At 48.1% G+C, this 14,607-nt stretch overlaps 1 protein-coding gene and 1 long non-coding RNA gene across 2 annotated transcripts in view; both read right to left on the reverse strand.

Moving 5' to 3' along the window:
- Window positions 1-2,171: 2,171 nt before the first annotated feature.
- Window positions 2,172-14,607, reverse strand: part of LOC119092735 (uncharacterized) — a 28,196-nt gene continuing 15,760 nt past the window's right edge. Inside the window, exon 3 of the long non-coding RNA XR_005093535.1 lies at window positions 2,172-2,633. This is a non-coding gene — a long non-coding RNA (uncharacterized LOC119092735). The remainder of the gene's footprint in view (window positions 2,634-14,607) is intronic.
- Window positions 12,958-14,376, reverse strand: LOC119092733 (testis-specific serine/threonine-protein kinase 4-like). Its single transcript, XM_037215713.1, has one exon. It carries the CDS (start codon window positions 14,225-14,227, stop codon window positions 13,094-13,096), a length of 1,134 nt encoding a protein of 377 aa, XP_037071608.1. The 5' UTR covers window positions 14,228-14,376; the 3' UTR covers window positions 12,958-13,093.

Raw genomic sequence — 14,607 nt, forward strand, 5'->3', positions numbered from 1 at the left:
CGCGCGCGGCGAGTCTCGTTCCCACGCTCGTCGCGGCGGCGCGTTCGGCTCGTTATCCCGGCCGCTGTCGCCTGCGCCTGATGCTGCGGCCGTGACGGGCTCGCTCCGGCCTCCCAGCCCGGTCAGTTTTTCGCCGGGCTCGAACAATGTCCGGCCGCGCCAGCCATTTGGCCCCGGCCGGCGTCCATTTCACGGGCGCCATTGTGCCCGCGCAGCCGGCCGGCCTCCGTCGTGATTCCAATTAAAATACGATACTCGCCTCGAATTAACGAGAGGAAGATAAAGGTGCGAACAATTAATTGAAGCATCCTTGAGATCGCAGCTAACGATGCCTAATCGTCCAATCATTCTGCGGGATCTATCAAAATAGACTATCTATTCGGATGATGGAGCAGCGCGACGGTGCGCCGGCCGCGCCCGCGTCATGACCATGCAGTCGGGGGCCAAGGCGGCGCGCCGGGCGGCGCCGCAGGCATGCGCCATGACAGAGCGCCAGGTGGCCATTTGGCCGCTCCCCGAGGGTGGACCCACCGACAGACCACTTCAGCTGGCTCGGACACGGCCTGGTGCTGCGCGGTCCATGTGGTTTGAAGGAAGCGCTCGGGTAGGCGACACGGAAGGGGATGCAGTTTGTGCATTTGTGCGAGATGCGGAAGTTCGCAACGATATCGTAGCTGTTTAAGTGTTCATTCTATTAACTGATTACTAGATTATGTTAGCAGTATCGTCAGTCTTCACCAATTTCTGAGCAGAACAAAGATCTAGCCGAGGATGTTGTTCATCATGTTTTTAGTCTCGTCCCCCACACGCTGAAGAAACGAACACACGATATCTCATAACGCTCCATCTGGCGACACTTTTCGATATTAACTCCAAGTTTTAAGGCATGACTTTAAGCATACAAGCCAACTTTCAGGGCATCCATAGTCATGACGAAGATGTCTGAGACCATGCATCAGCTTTCCTGGCAGGTCCGGACACTTCCCTTATTACATATTATACGGTGATCTTCGTTTGATTAACTGGAGGTGAGAGAACCTTCGTCCTACCCTGGAGATGAGTTTGAACCCTCTGCATTCTGACATACCGGGTCGATTGTGCTGTTTGGGGGCTCAGAATAACTGCTGTGATGTAAACTGTTTTCACGTGGCCATTTGGTGTGCACTTTTTCAATTAAATGCTCAAAAGAGGGAAGGATGGGGCAGAGACGCAGGCTCTGCCACATCCACTGTATTTTGTGCTCAGTGAACCTAAACGACGTATTGGATTCCCAGTCAAATTTGATCACCTGCAGAATACTGTATCGTACTGATTAGAAGCTCAGGTGGCGTTTCGGGTTTTCAGTTCGTAGCAGCGCCATAACGTCGCTTAACTACATCCTGGATTTTGCACACCAGTTACCAAATAACTCACAAGTCACAGAGAACAGGCTACGTGCAAACAAATAATGGTTTGCCGGCGCAATTAATTGATACAACTCTGCAGGATGTGGCCAAGCAGCAAACAACGCCCAATGCCTGGACTGAATTGAAAGCATGGCCCTGCGTTGAAATTCCAAAACATGCATGTGAAATCCACAGCGGGATACCAGTCATGCATCCTTCAACTCGGACGTTATCTTCAAATGATGTAATTTATATAGCAAACCTTTCTACTATACGCACACACTGATTCGGTCCCTAGCCGAGATAAAAACTATAGGAAAACACCCATTACCAAAACGTCTCAGAAAATTTTCTAAACAAACGTATCGAAGGACAAAGTTGGTGCACGGGGGTCGGCAAAGGATGGTTTATGTCGTCAGATGTTCAAGGAGATCGGATGCATGTCCTAAGGAGGGCCTAAACGTAGCGTACATAAGGGTCTGCATTTGATAGTCACGTCTGAACGGATCATGAGCTGTTCATGGGCATGGCATGAGGCCATTTATGGCGCACTCGTCTTCCACCAGATATTATGTTTACCTTCTGCTTCGATTGTTGGCTTGCCGTGTGACATGAAGACTCGTAGGCTGGTCAGCATTCTTTGTAGACCCGTACTGAAGGCATCTTGAGCATAAATCCGGCAAAAAGAACAGCTTTGGAGTTAAACTCCAAGCCTGGTTACTGGACGCATGCAAGCGTAATCAGCCATCAATCAAGTACTCACTTATTGCTGTCTATTCGCTTGTAAAGGCTGCTACTGATGCGTTTATTGACCATGGACAATGCCGTGCTTGATATTCTTCCGATGACATGCATTTGTGTGTGAGGCTGTCCATTTTCCAGTGTATTTGCCACTGTTTCCCTATAAAAGTGACAAAGTGGCTGGTTTGATATACCTGCTACCTTTTGGCTTTAAACAGCTAATTTTTCTTCGCGAAAGGCATACCAATATATTTATACGCATCTATGTAGGAGCGAAAAACCCTTCATACAAGCCAGGCGAGTGCAAATGCAGTCTCAGTTTTTCCATAGTTATACTGGCTGGAGTGGTTTGACTTTGAAATGGATACAAAGCAGCTCAGCTCCGTGTTAGTTTGTAAAAAGCAGGTGAAGAGACGAACGCTTTTGGATTTGCAGATTCTTGTTGAGGTCCTTATAGTATGATGAGGTTACCTTGATGAGTTCGATGAGCATGGTGAGTTCGCGTACCTGGAATGAGAAATAAGGCTTCTTGATGTAAGCCGTGACAAAAACACAACTGAAGAGATAATGTGTTTGCAGGTTTCTTACAGTTTCTTGGCCTGGCACTAACAGATAGGTTTACTATGTGAGCCTGGAATGAAAAATAAAGCTGACGGGCCAACGCAGTCTTTCTTTTGGGGGTGGGATAACTTGTGTTACAAGGCGAAGCGAGTTTTCAAATTCGGGTGCGGGGCGGGTGCCGCTTTCCAAAATCTCGAAAAGTGGCAGCTCTAATGCGGATGCAACAACCATTACACAAGGTTTTGCCTGAGATATTCTCAGTGGCCTGACCCGACACCGTTCTATTATCCCGGCATGTCAAACTGATCGCCTGAAGAATGTTGAAAATTGGTAGACGCACTTGGTGCGGTTCAGAATACATTTCTGAAACTTTCTCCCCTCCCACACTCCTTCCCCACCAGGTGAGCACGGATCGATGTCAAACTTTCACGAAAAGTTGGTCATCGACCTCAGCCAAACAGTTGCACAGAAACTCCAGCACGGCGCCCCATGCGTCATGCCGCACAAAACAGCCGATATGCGCATCCGCCCGGGGAAACGGAGCGTCCACCAGCTCAAGCCGAACATATTACAATCCTGGGAACAGCGCCAGGCACGCACGTCCTCCATTCACGCCGCCTGATATATCGGGGCGCACGTCGCCTGGCCGCCATTCATTCCCGACCGGAAATAATGGTCACGCACTGCAGCTGGCACCTATCCCGGTCCGACGCCGGCGGGCCGCACGGGGCAGGGCACGTCTCTCACGGTCCGGCGGCCCGCCCCCTAGCCCCGCGCATTACGCTAACGCGTGTGACGCACCCCGTCCGACCGCCGGTGATCACGGGCTGGCGGTGCTTTGCATGGAAACGACGCGCCGCGCGCGTCGGTGACAACGACGCGGAAGTAAGTGCCCCGGCGCGGGCGCGCCCGTTCACATTTCGGTTTTACGGATCCATTTCAGGCCGGGCGATGCCGCGGCTGCCATGCAATCATCGAGGAAACCGTAGCTGTTTATGACACTTGACCATGAGTTACGGCTGCGTAAAATGCGTGCCTAATTGAATCAAGCGGCCGTTAGGACTGTGGTGGACATTTTTGTCCCGGTGCGCGGCTGCGGCGCGCTAACGAGTCGCCTCCGGCCCTCGGCCGCCGCGCGCTCGACAAAACAAAAGATTACCATTAATTTTCGGGTAAATGATTGTTCCCGGTGTGGGGCGGAGCCTGGGCCGCGATTATTCACCTCCGAACCAATCACCGGCGGCGTGCGGTCGGCCGGCGGAGAGGTGTGATGGAATGCATTATTTTTTACAAGCCCCGGACAATGCGGGGGGCCGGCTCTGCGCCGGTCCATTGTCTGTCGAATCGGGAGCTCGCCGTCGAGCCGGACGCCGGCGTCGCCATGGCTCATCGCGTGTTCCGGGAAGGCCAGCACATCCTGTACAAATTACGCCTGGCTTCCCGGATGGTCGGCGTGCCCGCGGCGGGTGTGTGCTAAGGAGGCACGAGGTGAATCAGCTCCACAGAACCCAGTCAACGCCGCCGGGGGTGGCGGCGTCTCGCTGGCAAACAGATTGCTTTAATCAATCGCCGCGGTTAAACCAGGACCTCCCCCTCGGTTGGAGCCCAGGCATGGGCCCAGACTGCAGCCAGGTGCCGATGCTCCTTGGACGGTTGGACCGAGTCTGTCAGTTCGAACTAGAGCTGAGGGTTCGCAGTATTTGGATTCGGATCCTAGCGTGGTCAATCCGGGTTCGGATTCAGATTTTGATTACGGATTCATATGATTGAAAAGAGTGAAATATATGCATAGAATAAAGATGAAGACGGCGACTCAGTCCGATGAAGAAAGGACTTGATCGCGTTACATTTAGTCATCTCAAGGGAATGTGCGTCTAAATAATAATACTATACATTTCATTGCATATGTTGATGATGATTATCTGACATCGGTGTGGTTTTCAGGAATCGATTTCGCATTTCCCGGTTTTCAGCCTCTTGTTTTTACAAGTTGACTTTCCTCAGGTCCGAAGAATCGCAATCCCCGGCCCCAGTTCGAACCGAGGCCGCCAGGTGTGTTGTGACTGAAGGCTCAGCTGGCACGCACCTGTCAGTGCTCCAGACCATTGGCTGTTTTGAAGCCCGGCGTAAACCGATTAGCCGCTTTGTTAGCGCAAAGTGGCGTGCATCCTTGCCTGACGAGGGCACCTGTTAGGGAGAGTTCCGTCCTCGAAAAATGAAGGCCAAGACTTAGTGATTCGGCCTTCCATCATAGCTTACAATGTTGTCATCATCAAACTAACGCTACCGCTTACCCTTCACCGCTTGGGCACGTGCGGAAAGAGAGAGGCTCACAACATAATTCATAATGGTATAAGGAGCAAAATAAAAGCGACAAAGCAATTCAATCCAGTGTAAGAAGCGAAATCCTGGCTGAGTGATAAGCAAATTTGGAAAGAATGAAGAGAGGATACCGGAGTCTTTCAGCGTTAGAGAAGAAAAGTGCTTTTGTTGTGTAGCACAATGTCTGCGAGACAAGCTGACTAAAAGTATGCAAGAAGAAGGCCACGGCTTTTATAGGTTTACACCGTAATAAACTAGCATACGTGACAACATACCATGCATGATACCATGCAGATAAAGATCTCAATGACTTGATGCTGGGATGTGCTTAATCTTGGCTGAAAATAAAAAGTTTGGTTTAAATAAAAATAGAAGGTTTGCGACACGTACTGGCATGAGGATTGGGAACCGGGTCGATCAAGCCGTTTTCCTTCGAATTTTTTCCACATCAGTGCGCTGTTTAGACAATATTCACCTTGCATAATTTTGTTTGCTGTTGCCTGCATTGCTTGTGTTTGTCATGACCAGGGTGTTTGCTGTTAGTAGGTATACACTCTTCAGAGTAGGGTGGGAGGCCTGGCCTGCCAATATCGAGCTGGAAAAGCAAGCTGAAACTTGGTGTTTGATGCCCAGTGAATGTAGTCTCATAACCCTGCTTTAGGTGTAAGCTATATACAATTATCATGTCATGATTATTTCTTAGAAATGAGGGGTCGAGGTTAAGTGAAAACAGATAATCAGGTTGATGTTAACAATCATCGATGATCCCCTCAGGCTGCCACCAAAACACATACCTTGCGCTTGCTGGGAAGAGCTTGTTGCAATTAGTGCACCTCGGGCACTCCTATTCGAATAAACACTGGCGTTTCGAGCTGGGGGCATTATCACCACTATGCGTACTTTCCCAACATGGTTCCAAGCAAAATGTATTTTTGAAAGCCAAGCCTCATTCCCTTCAATGAAGGTCCTTCCGAACCTACTTCAAGAAGCCCGGTGGGTATGAGTTACTTATGGTGCTCAAAAATGGAGTCTTTCGAAACCACAACCAGCATTACGGTCACATCAAAGCGGTTCTCAATTTAGTAGCCGACGTAGTCTGACTATAAACTTCTCATTACCACGGACTCCTTAGCTGGATACAGCCACCGTTCAACACACCAGGAGCTATCAAAGTATCATTGGAGTTAAGGTTTCATTAAAATACTCACGGTTTACTTGTGATATTCATTATATCTAACGTCCTTCATCATATCATGCGCTTTGTGGACTATGAGCATCGGCTAGAGACGCTGAGCATGTTTATGACACAAGTTAGAGATTGCTATAAATTTTAGTGCTATTGCCAATTCCTGGTATACTGAACGTTGCTTGATGTTGGCGATACAGGCAAGACTTTGTAATTCCGAAAAACTAGGATTTCCACTTCGCTGTTGCCTGCATGACAAACTTGCCGAAGGGTCTGCAGGTAACTCCTGATTTGCCGCTGATCACTTTGTCATACAATGATTGTTGGGCAAACTGTCGTACTCAGCAAGTCATCTGAAAGTGGATTTTATTTTATGAGTCATCTAACTGCAGAGATATTTGAATGATCAAAAGCCATGATACTTCATCCCTTGCCTCTTTTAGCAGAGTTCGCAAGTGTTTCGTTCAGCTGATATGACATGGCGTTCTGATAAGACAAATTGTGCGTCAACTTATTGATACATTCATTTGTGTTGTCTTGTGGCATATTTCATGCGTTTTGATTGGTGCCTTGAGGACAGCCGCAATAGGTTTTGCCAGCGCCACACATTGGTCTTTAGAGCACGGATGTTCAGGGCCGTTCATAATTCAAAATGTCTAATGTTTACCACATCAGGTCTAATTCTAACTTTTCAAACTTAGGCTGTCGTGGCCTGTAGAGCTCACGCGGGATCCTCAATCGTGAGCTTTGTTTATCAGGTTACATAATCTGATCGACCATAAAAAACATTCCGGAAAAGATGTACACAAAAGGAAAGAACTCTAAGACTTGCGATGTGGGACTTCTTCAGAAAAACTACAGCCCACTTCCGCGATGGCTTATTTTACTGCCCGGGATTTAAGTGAGTATAACGCATTACACTTTTTACAAATGACGTGTTATTTGTTATTTGGTTTGTGACGCATATGCTGATCCACTGAACAACAACGGTGACAAAGTGCACGATTTTACTTGATTTGACTATCCTAATAGGCACTACCATTTCTCACGGCTTGACTCCGGAAAATGTCGTGTGTGTGGAATGACACAAAAATGCTTTCACCACCAATTCGTGGCAGGTACTTGTCTGTAATTTGATCTGGTATAAAGCAATGCTTGAGCCATAAATGTCTAACCCATTTGAGTTAAAAAATGCAAATATGTAACTACTGCCGTACCCACATACCAAAATCCCTTAACCTGTTGTCCGTTATTGCAGACTATTCATTCATGCATCAACCTACATCGCCACTTCACAGCAGAAATGGGTACGTAAACCCAGTCGCGGCAACTTCGGTGGCGATAACAGCGCAAAAGCGGGCCCAAATCTCTTGACTACAGCCGGTGAGCGCACAAGTGCATTTACGAAGCCCATTCGTCCCTGGAAGGCAGCCCGAGCCCAGTAAACACGGCTGGATCCACGCCAGACGAGCAGGCGGGCCTCAAACCCAACGCGGCGCTCCCCATCATCACCGGTGCGGCCTGTATTCAATCTGTGCGGGCTGGCTACATTTCATGTACCCTACCTGCTCACACCCAATAATTAGTGAGACGACAAACAAGGCATTAGGGGGAGGGGGTCGGCGCGGCGTGACGGTGTGATTGGCTCCCCTCCCTCCTCCCCCCGCCACCGGCGACTTCAAACGGCGCCACCCGGCGGCCGACTCCGCCACTAAACGGCCGGCGATTTTTCCTCACTTCACGTGTCACCCGGCTGAATGCGCTCCGCCCGCGCGGGTTAATGTTCGTGCCGCGGCCTAATCGTGGATGGTCAGCGCTGATGGAGGTCTCCTGCGGCGCGCCCGCGGCCCGGACACACCGTGGCGCCCCCCCCCCCCCCCCCCCCCACCCTGATCGCCCCACGAGCTGCGTGCAGTCGTGCCGGGTGCGAGGCAACCTGAACCGACGCGTCACGCTTTGTCCGCGTGTTAGGTGTAGGTTTGTTTCTACCCTGGTCTGTTCTTCAAAGTCGGGCTACTCTGTATATCATCTACTGAAATAGTACGTGAATGTTTTGAAGGGTCGTGTACATTTATGGGGAAATGGTGTGCTTCCTAATGGTAAGAAAAACCGGGTCCATAGGCAAATCATGTTGCCACGGTCAGATCATTTCGATGCAGGTGGTTATTGTCTATTCCAAATTTGTCCAGCGAGACAGATATTCTTTACACACGTGGACTTTGGGCGCAAAATGACCACTGAAGTCGAAAAGACACGTGGACTTGAGGCTATCACGGGTATCGCCGCGTGTGTCTCGGTACTGTAAAACAAAGCGGCTTGAATCAAACGAGAGGCTAATGTCTAGCTTCACTGCCTTCTACTCTTTTCGATGTCACGTGCTATGACCGGCGAAGTACGACGTAGGAAAATTGTACGTTTAGAATGTCGACCACGGCGAACATTGCTCCACCTTCAACGCCGGCTGGCGCAGGACAGTATTTAGAGGCCGTGGGGCAGGCTAGAAGCCCGGGGGTTCCATTGCCTGTTAACGTAGCACCACGTGGGGCTAACTGCCACCGGGGGCGATTTTGCTTTCCCCTCACAGAGGGGAAGACTAGCCACAGACAGCTCGACCTTGACGTTACACGAATGTCCCGCAAAACTCCGAGCGTGCGGAGGGAAGCATTCGTTTGTGAGGGCACGAGGCGACGGATGAAAGTCTAGCGAGCTTGTCTCTGCGTGAAATCGTCCGCAGAGCAGACCACTTAAAAATGAAAAATGTGTAGTTAACTTTGCAGTGCAAAAATGCACTTTGTATGTGCATGCATCTCACATTTGCCAAAATGATTGTACTTTGACGACTTAGTGATCGCTTACAATCCTGTAAAGTTACGACATGATGAAGTTTGGATTTACGCATGTTTCTCTCGTCGCATTAGAAAAACCCTGCAAATCAGGATTATATTCGATATGCTAACAAGCCATCCTGGTGAGGTCCACCGCTGCTTTCCCCAGCGCCAGGTCGCTCCCGGCGCCGGCCGCTGGCCCTGATGACCGCCTGTCGGCCGGCCCGCTGACGCGGCGCGGCGCCGGGCCGGGCGGGCGGCGCGGGCGCCCGCAGCGCCGCCGCGCGGCCCGCCCGTTAACCACACGTCCGGCCGGCGCGGCGCCGACAAATCAGCGGGCTGGCGACGCCGCCGGCGCGCCTGGCGGCGCAACTATTTGTAATTGAAATTAACGAGACCCTCTTGCGTGGCGCGGCCTGGGCGGTCGGGCGACGAAATGAGGGTGGCGGGGCGGCAGGTGCCGGCGCCGCCGCCGGCCCGGCACCCCGGGAGCGACCACTAATGGGCGCCGGCCACCGAGCCGACCCGCCGCTCCGCGCTGGCCGATGCTAATGCCGCCTGATTTATGCCGGCGCATAACGAGTTTTTCAATCAGGTACGCACACTGCGCAGTGTTCTCGGTGTTTTGGCTCTTGACGTGGCGTGGGTGCGTCTTTTGTCTGGAGGGTGATGCGTCTTGGTATGGACCGGCTGTATGTCTGGTGGTGAGTACAGCACGAGGAAAGAATGTGCATTTACATGAAAAGATCGATGCGGCCCAAGAAATAAAACGGCACGAACCTGACACAAACGGATGCAATATTCGCAATTTATGTGGTTAAGCCCGCGCCGTGCCGGGGTTTGGGAAAGTTGACTTCAGCCTACGGTTCAGCCTACGGCACAGGCAAAAAACGAACACCCAAAACTACATTACATTTTCAGCATATGCTAGCATATCAATTTGGCATTCTCTGTGCAAATTCAACGTTTTGAATTACTAAGATGAGTCGCCTAGGTCAGGTCAAAAAAGTCAGTCAACCGCTAAAAAAACTTTAACCACGCGACTTTTTGTGGGTCATTTGTCATTGTTAAAACTTACTATAGTAATAGAGCATGATGATACCTACAGTGCGTATTTTCACATTTTTTCGAAGCGGGCGAGACCAGTGACCTGAACTTAAGTTAATTTTCGTTACTGCTTATAAATAATTGCAAATTTGCATGCGTTTTTGCACTTTTGATGTTTGTATATGAGGAACAGAGAACTAACTCACATGCTCAACCATCATATGACCACAGAGTATATGACCTTGGTCCAGGACATGACCCGCTTCTATGGGTGTCTTCAGGAAAACATGCGCTGGGCTCAAAATTCCGATAGGCAGTTTCATGTTTCAGTTTTGGATGCAGAATTCGAATGCTCACTGGAAATATGTGATACCATTTTAATGAAAAATGAGCACAGATCATGTCATGTGAAGGCATTAAAGGTTATAGGAGATCATCAGTGGCTTATGCTGTCAGTAGCGGAGAGGCTAGATGAACGTGTGTGACGCATGTAAGCACCCTTTTATCGTGTTTGTGAAGCTGACGACGTCTAATTTCATGTGCCAACGTGCTTGTTTTCTGTTTGTCACAAATACATTGCCAAGCGTCGAAGGAACTACGTATAACGTCTACAAAATATATGCAATTTTGTGTACCTGCGGATGTACAAAACACCATTTTTGACAACAGAAAACAAACAGGGACCTCACATTTGATTTCAAGTCAATAATTTGGTGTGTACTCTTCATGATTTAACGAGACCTTCACAGCGGTGTCCTGATATCGCATGATGCTACCAACAGTTTCCATACGTATTTTCTTATTTGCTTGCATAGTTGTTTTTCTCCTTCGGTGTCGCTCCTCAATTTTGCGTCATTAGCATTATGCTCGCGGGTGTTGCATGAAAAGGAACGCCTTAAAACCTTGCATGTCTTCCCAACATTTGACTCTTTGTGGAGCTTCTGGGTGCAGTGGCAGTGCAGTATGCAATTGTACCAGGGTACGTAAATTGTGGCATGCACCAGCAAAGGAGTAAATACAAAGTAAAGCTACCGACGGCGTCGAAACAGCACAAATCGTTGTTGAACTTAGCTTAACTTAGCGTGACCAGTGTGATGCCATGACACCCTGAGATGCTTGCAGACAGACACTACTTGGAAATAGGACTTTCATAGGGCTCCGGCCATTAGTAGAGCGCATGCTCCAGGGCTCTCCTCTAATCATGATCTAGGCTGCTGATTGCGGATTACACAGACATCCCAAGATGGATAGGTGGATTTCGTTTTAAAAAAGGTGAGACGCCCGCACAGAAGCACAAAATAATATGTTATAATGCTAATCCGTTAATTATCACCCAAATCTGTTGTAACATGGCACAACACGTCTCGACAGATGACGCATCTTAAGGACTTGGGTTACATTCCTCAGCTTTTGACGAGCGCCTCAATTAAAATTTTGTTTTACTCCAGCATTTGCATGTTTGGCATGCCCAAGGTCACCATTTGTTCCGCTGTCTTCCAAATTCTGAGCTTGCCAAAACCTCATAGATGCGAATACCGACACGTCACAATAAACGCCTCCTTCAAAATCAGTTGTGCAGATATCTAGAGGTTGTCAGCCGGCTCACAAAGACGGCATCAAATGTGTAAACATAAAATATAATGGTGTATATGGTTTCTACAAGAATCCATATGATGGACGCAAGAAAGCAGCCAACCATATTTATTACAACCCGTGGATTGCATTATGAAATTTAATTTAGAATGCATGAGTGCAAATTTTAAAATCCACTCCGGCCACGTCAAGAAAATGCATACCGAACTCTACATAAAAAATTGTACAGATACATCAGTGAAAAATGGAAAACAATAAAACCTGCAGGTTTCAGTCTTATTTTGCATCAGTTTGGGTCATATCAAGTGCTTCATTGCATGCGCAAATCATGGTATACTTTCTCAGCATACATTCGCTAACAATGAAGTAGGAGCAGTTAAAAAAATATAGTTATAAGATAGTCTGGAATGGTCCACTCACATCAAACATATTGCTCACGTGTTGAGCCAAATTCTGGCCTATATGGCAGTTATGCTTTCTCCACACCACTCAAGCGTTGCGTGAAGTAGGCCAATACGTGGCTTTGAAACAAAGCTGCACTTCCAGATGTAGATCATCATTATTCCCTAAAGCATTGCGTAAGTTATCAATCATGCACTTTTCGCTAATGGCCACGGAGTGACCGACTCGTGGTGAGTTTTAAGCTGTGATTGTTTTTGGAAGCGGTTGTGAAACCCTTGCTAATGAGCAAACATTAACTGGAGCGACAATAGCTGCCAGTAAACAAATATGAACACTTTGGGAATATGAAGGAAAAGAACAAATCGATATGATAGCAGAGAAAAACCAAACTATAGGGGGTCATCAAAGTCAAGCGAGGAATGCCGAGAATGTTGAGCTAGCATATTTAGGAAGTCAAAAAGGTCTTTAAGACATTTCATCTATCGAAGCAATCTGACTGGCTGAACATTTTCACTGTCCTTTCCGGGTGCAGTCTGATCACTATGAGACACCAATTGGTTATCTGGTTTCCCTTTTTGCAATCCTGATTGCTACCAATGGGGCGCCAAGCATGGCATGTGGGCTAATATTACTAGGAGGGCATGCTTTATGCGATTACGTTCACAGCGCTTCATTGAAACTTGAGTATATATGTTTAATCATAGGATATTATTGCCATCTCAGAATCGCGATCTTTCATCACCTTGTTTCTCTTCGGATTCTGTGTGTGCTGATAGGGGGAGGTGTTGGTTGGATCTTATCCTGTTCGTTGCTGCCATATGAAATGGCTGTGCACAAAGTTAAACATTATTACACGGGTCAAATAACTCGCATTGGTACATTGAAACATACTGAAGACGTTTAATTCAATGTATTGTGTGCACAAAACAAGCCCTTTGATGTGCAAACTCCAGTTGAACGTAAACAATTGACATTGCTGAAGTAATACAGTCATTGCAAGCTTCTCTAGACAGTTCCTGTCCACTATCTAGCTAAAACTCGGCAAACACGTCTTGAGACTCTGTGCTCTCCTCCTCTTTTAACACCTCCATCAAAGAAGCATTGTCCTTGGATGACTTCATGTGCATGGAGCTAGCGCAATACTTAACGAACCAACCATCCTTCTCAATGGTCTCGAATGAGGCGCGGTTCGGCATCGGCTTCAAGATCTTGATGATGAGCTCACGACACGCATCTGATACTTGCAGCTGGTATGAGTGCCGTACTGGGAACTGCGGCCCGGCCATCACCTGCTTGACAAGCGTCCGATGGTTGTGGTCGTCGAACGGGAGTCGTCCAAAGACCATGGTGAATAGAATGACGCCCATGCTCCAGATGTCCGCTGACGGGGGATGGTATGGTATTCCCCGCAGAATCTCCGGGGGTGCGTACGGATAGCTACCACAGAAGGTATTACTCGGGTCCATCGGCTGTGAGCGATCGTAAACGCGTGCAAACCCAAAGTCCGTTATTTTAATGTTATTCGCACTGTCTAGAAGAAGGTTTTCACATTTCAAGTCCCTGTGCACGACCCCCTTAAGATGACAGTATTGGATAGCCCCAGTGCATTGTCCAAACCACATGCCGGCGTTGGACTCTTCTATGTGTTTTGATGCTCGAATTGATTTTAAGACATCCCCTCCGCTCGCCACCTCCATAATAAGGTACACGCGATTGGTAGTTTCGATCGATTGAAGGAAGCAAATAATGTTCGGGTGTTTTAAAATTCGGACTGCGTCAATTTCTCTCGGTAAAAACTTATTCACGTAGCTGGCTGGAGATTTCTTTTTTGAAATAATCTTCACTGCCACTTTGCACTTGTGACGCGAAGAAAACGCCATTTTAACTGTGGCATAAGATCCAGTTCCCAGAACAGTTCCAAGAAGGTATCCATGAGCTTCCATAACACTTAGCTTTTTTTCTTCTTGTGGGGCCGTGCTTTTAGATGATTCTGCTGTCGATTCCTTGATTTGCCCTGAACCTTTTGGTGAGATATCTTTTGCATTGTCATCGTTTGTTCGAGGGTCTTCTTGGAGTTTATCAGCTTGCTTGCTACTCGTTGTTTTTGAATTATCTTTTGTAACCTCACCGGTCGCCGACTCCATGACAGCGACATCGGACGCCATGGTGACACAAAAAGTAGGATTTTGCTATACCATCATGCAGTAAAAGCACAGCTTTGCCTCATGACAGTAGTATGTGACACCTAATATCGTAAGAATGAAAGGAATAACTGTTGATTTACGCAGAGAAGTGTCGGGTCAAAATACTTTGCCCTCAGATGCCTCGAATATTTATTGTGTAGAAACTACAACGCACGCTCAGAACTTTGAAAGCAAACCTCCTAATGAGTTGATATTCCGGCGACATGTCTTTATCGAAAGGAATATCAGTAGAAAGTGGTAGGTCAGAAGTAGAGTATCAGAATACCGTGTCGATACAAGTGTGCTGCCAAAATATCAACTCATCTATTTCTCTATTCTCCTGGTTTTCTGTGAGGAATGAG

This window comes from Pollicipes pollicipes, unplaced genomic scaffold (genome assembly GCF_011947565.3).
Source record: "Pollicipes pollicipes isolate AB1234 unplaced genomic scaffold, Ppol_2.1 Scaffold_3447;HRSCAF=4054_pilon_pilon_pilon, whole genome shotgun sequence".
NCBI lineage: Eukaryota > Metazoa > Arthropoda > Thecostraca > Pollicipedomorpha > Pollicipedidae > Pollicipes > Pollicipes pollicipes.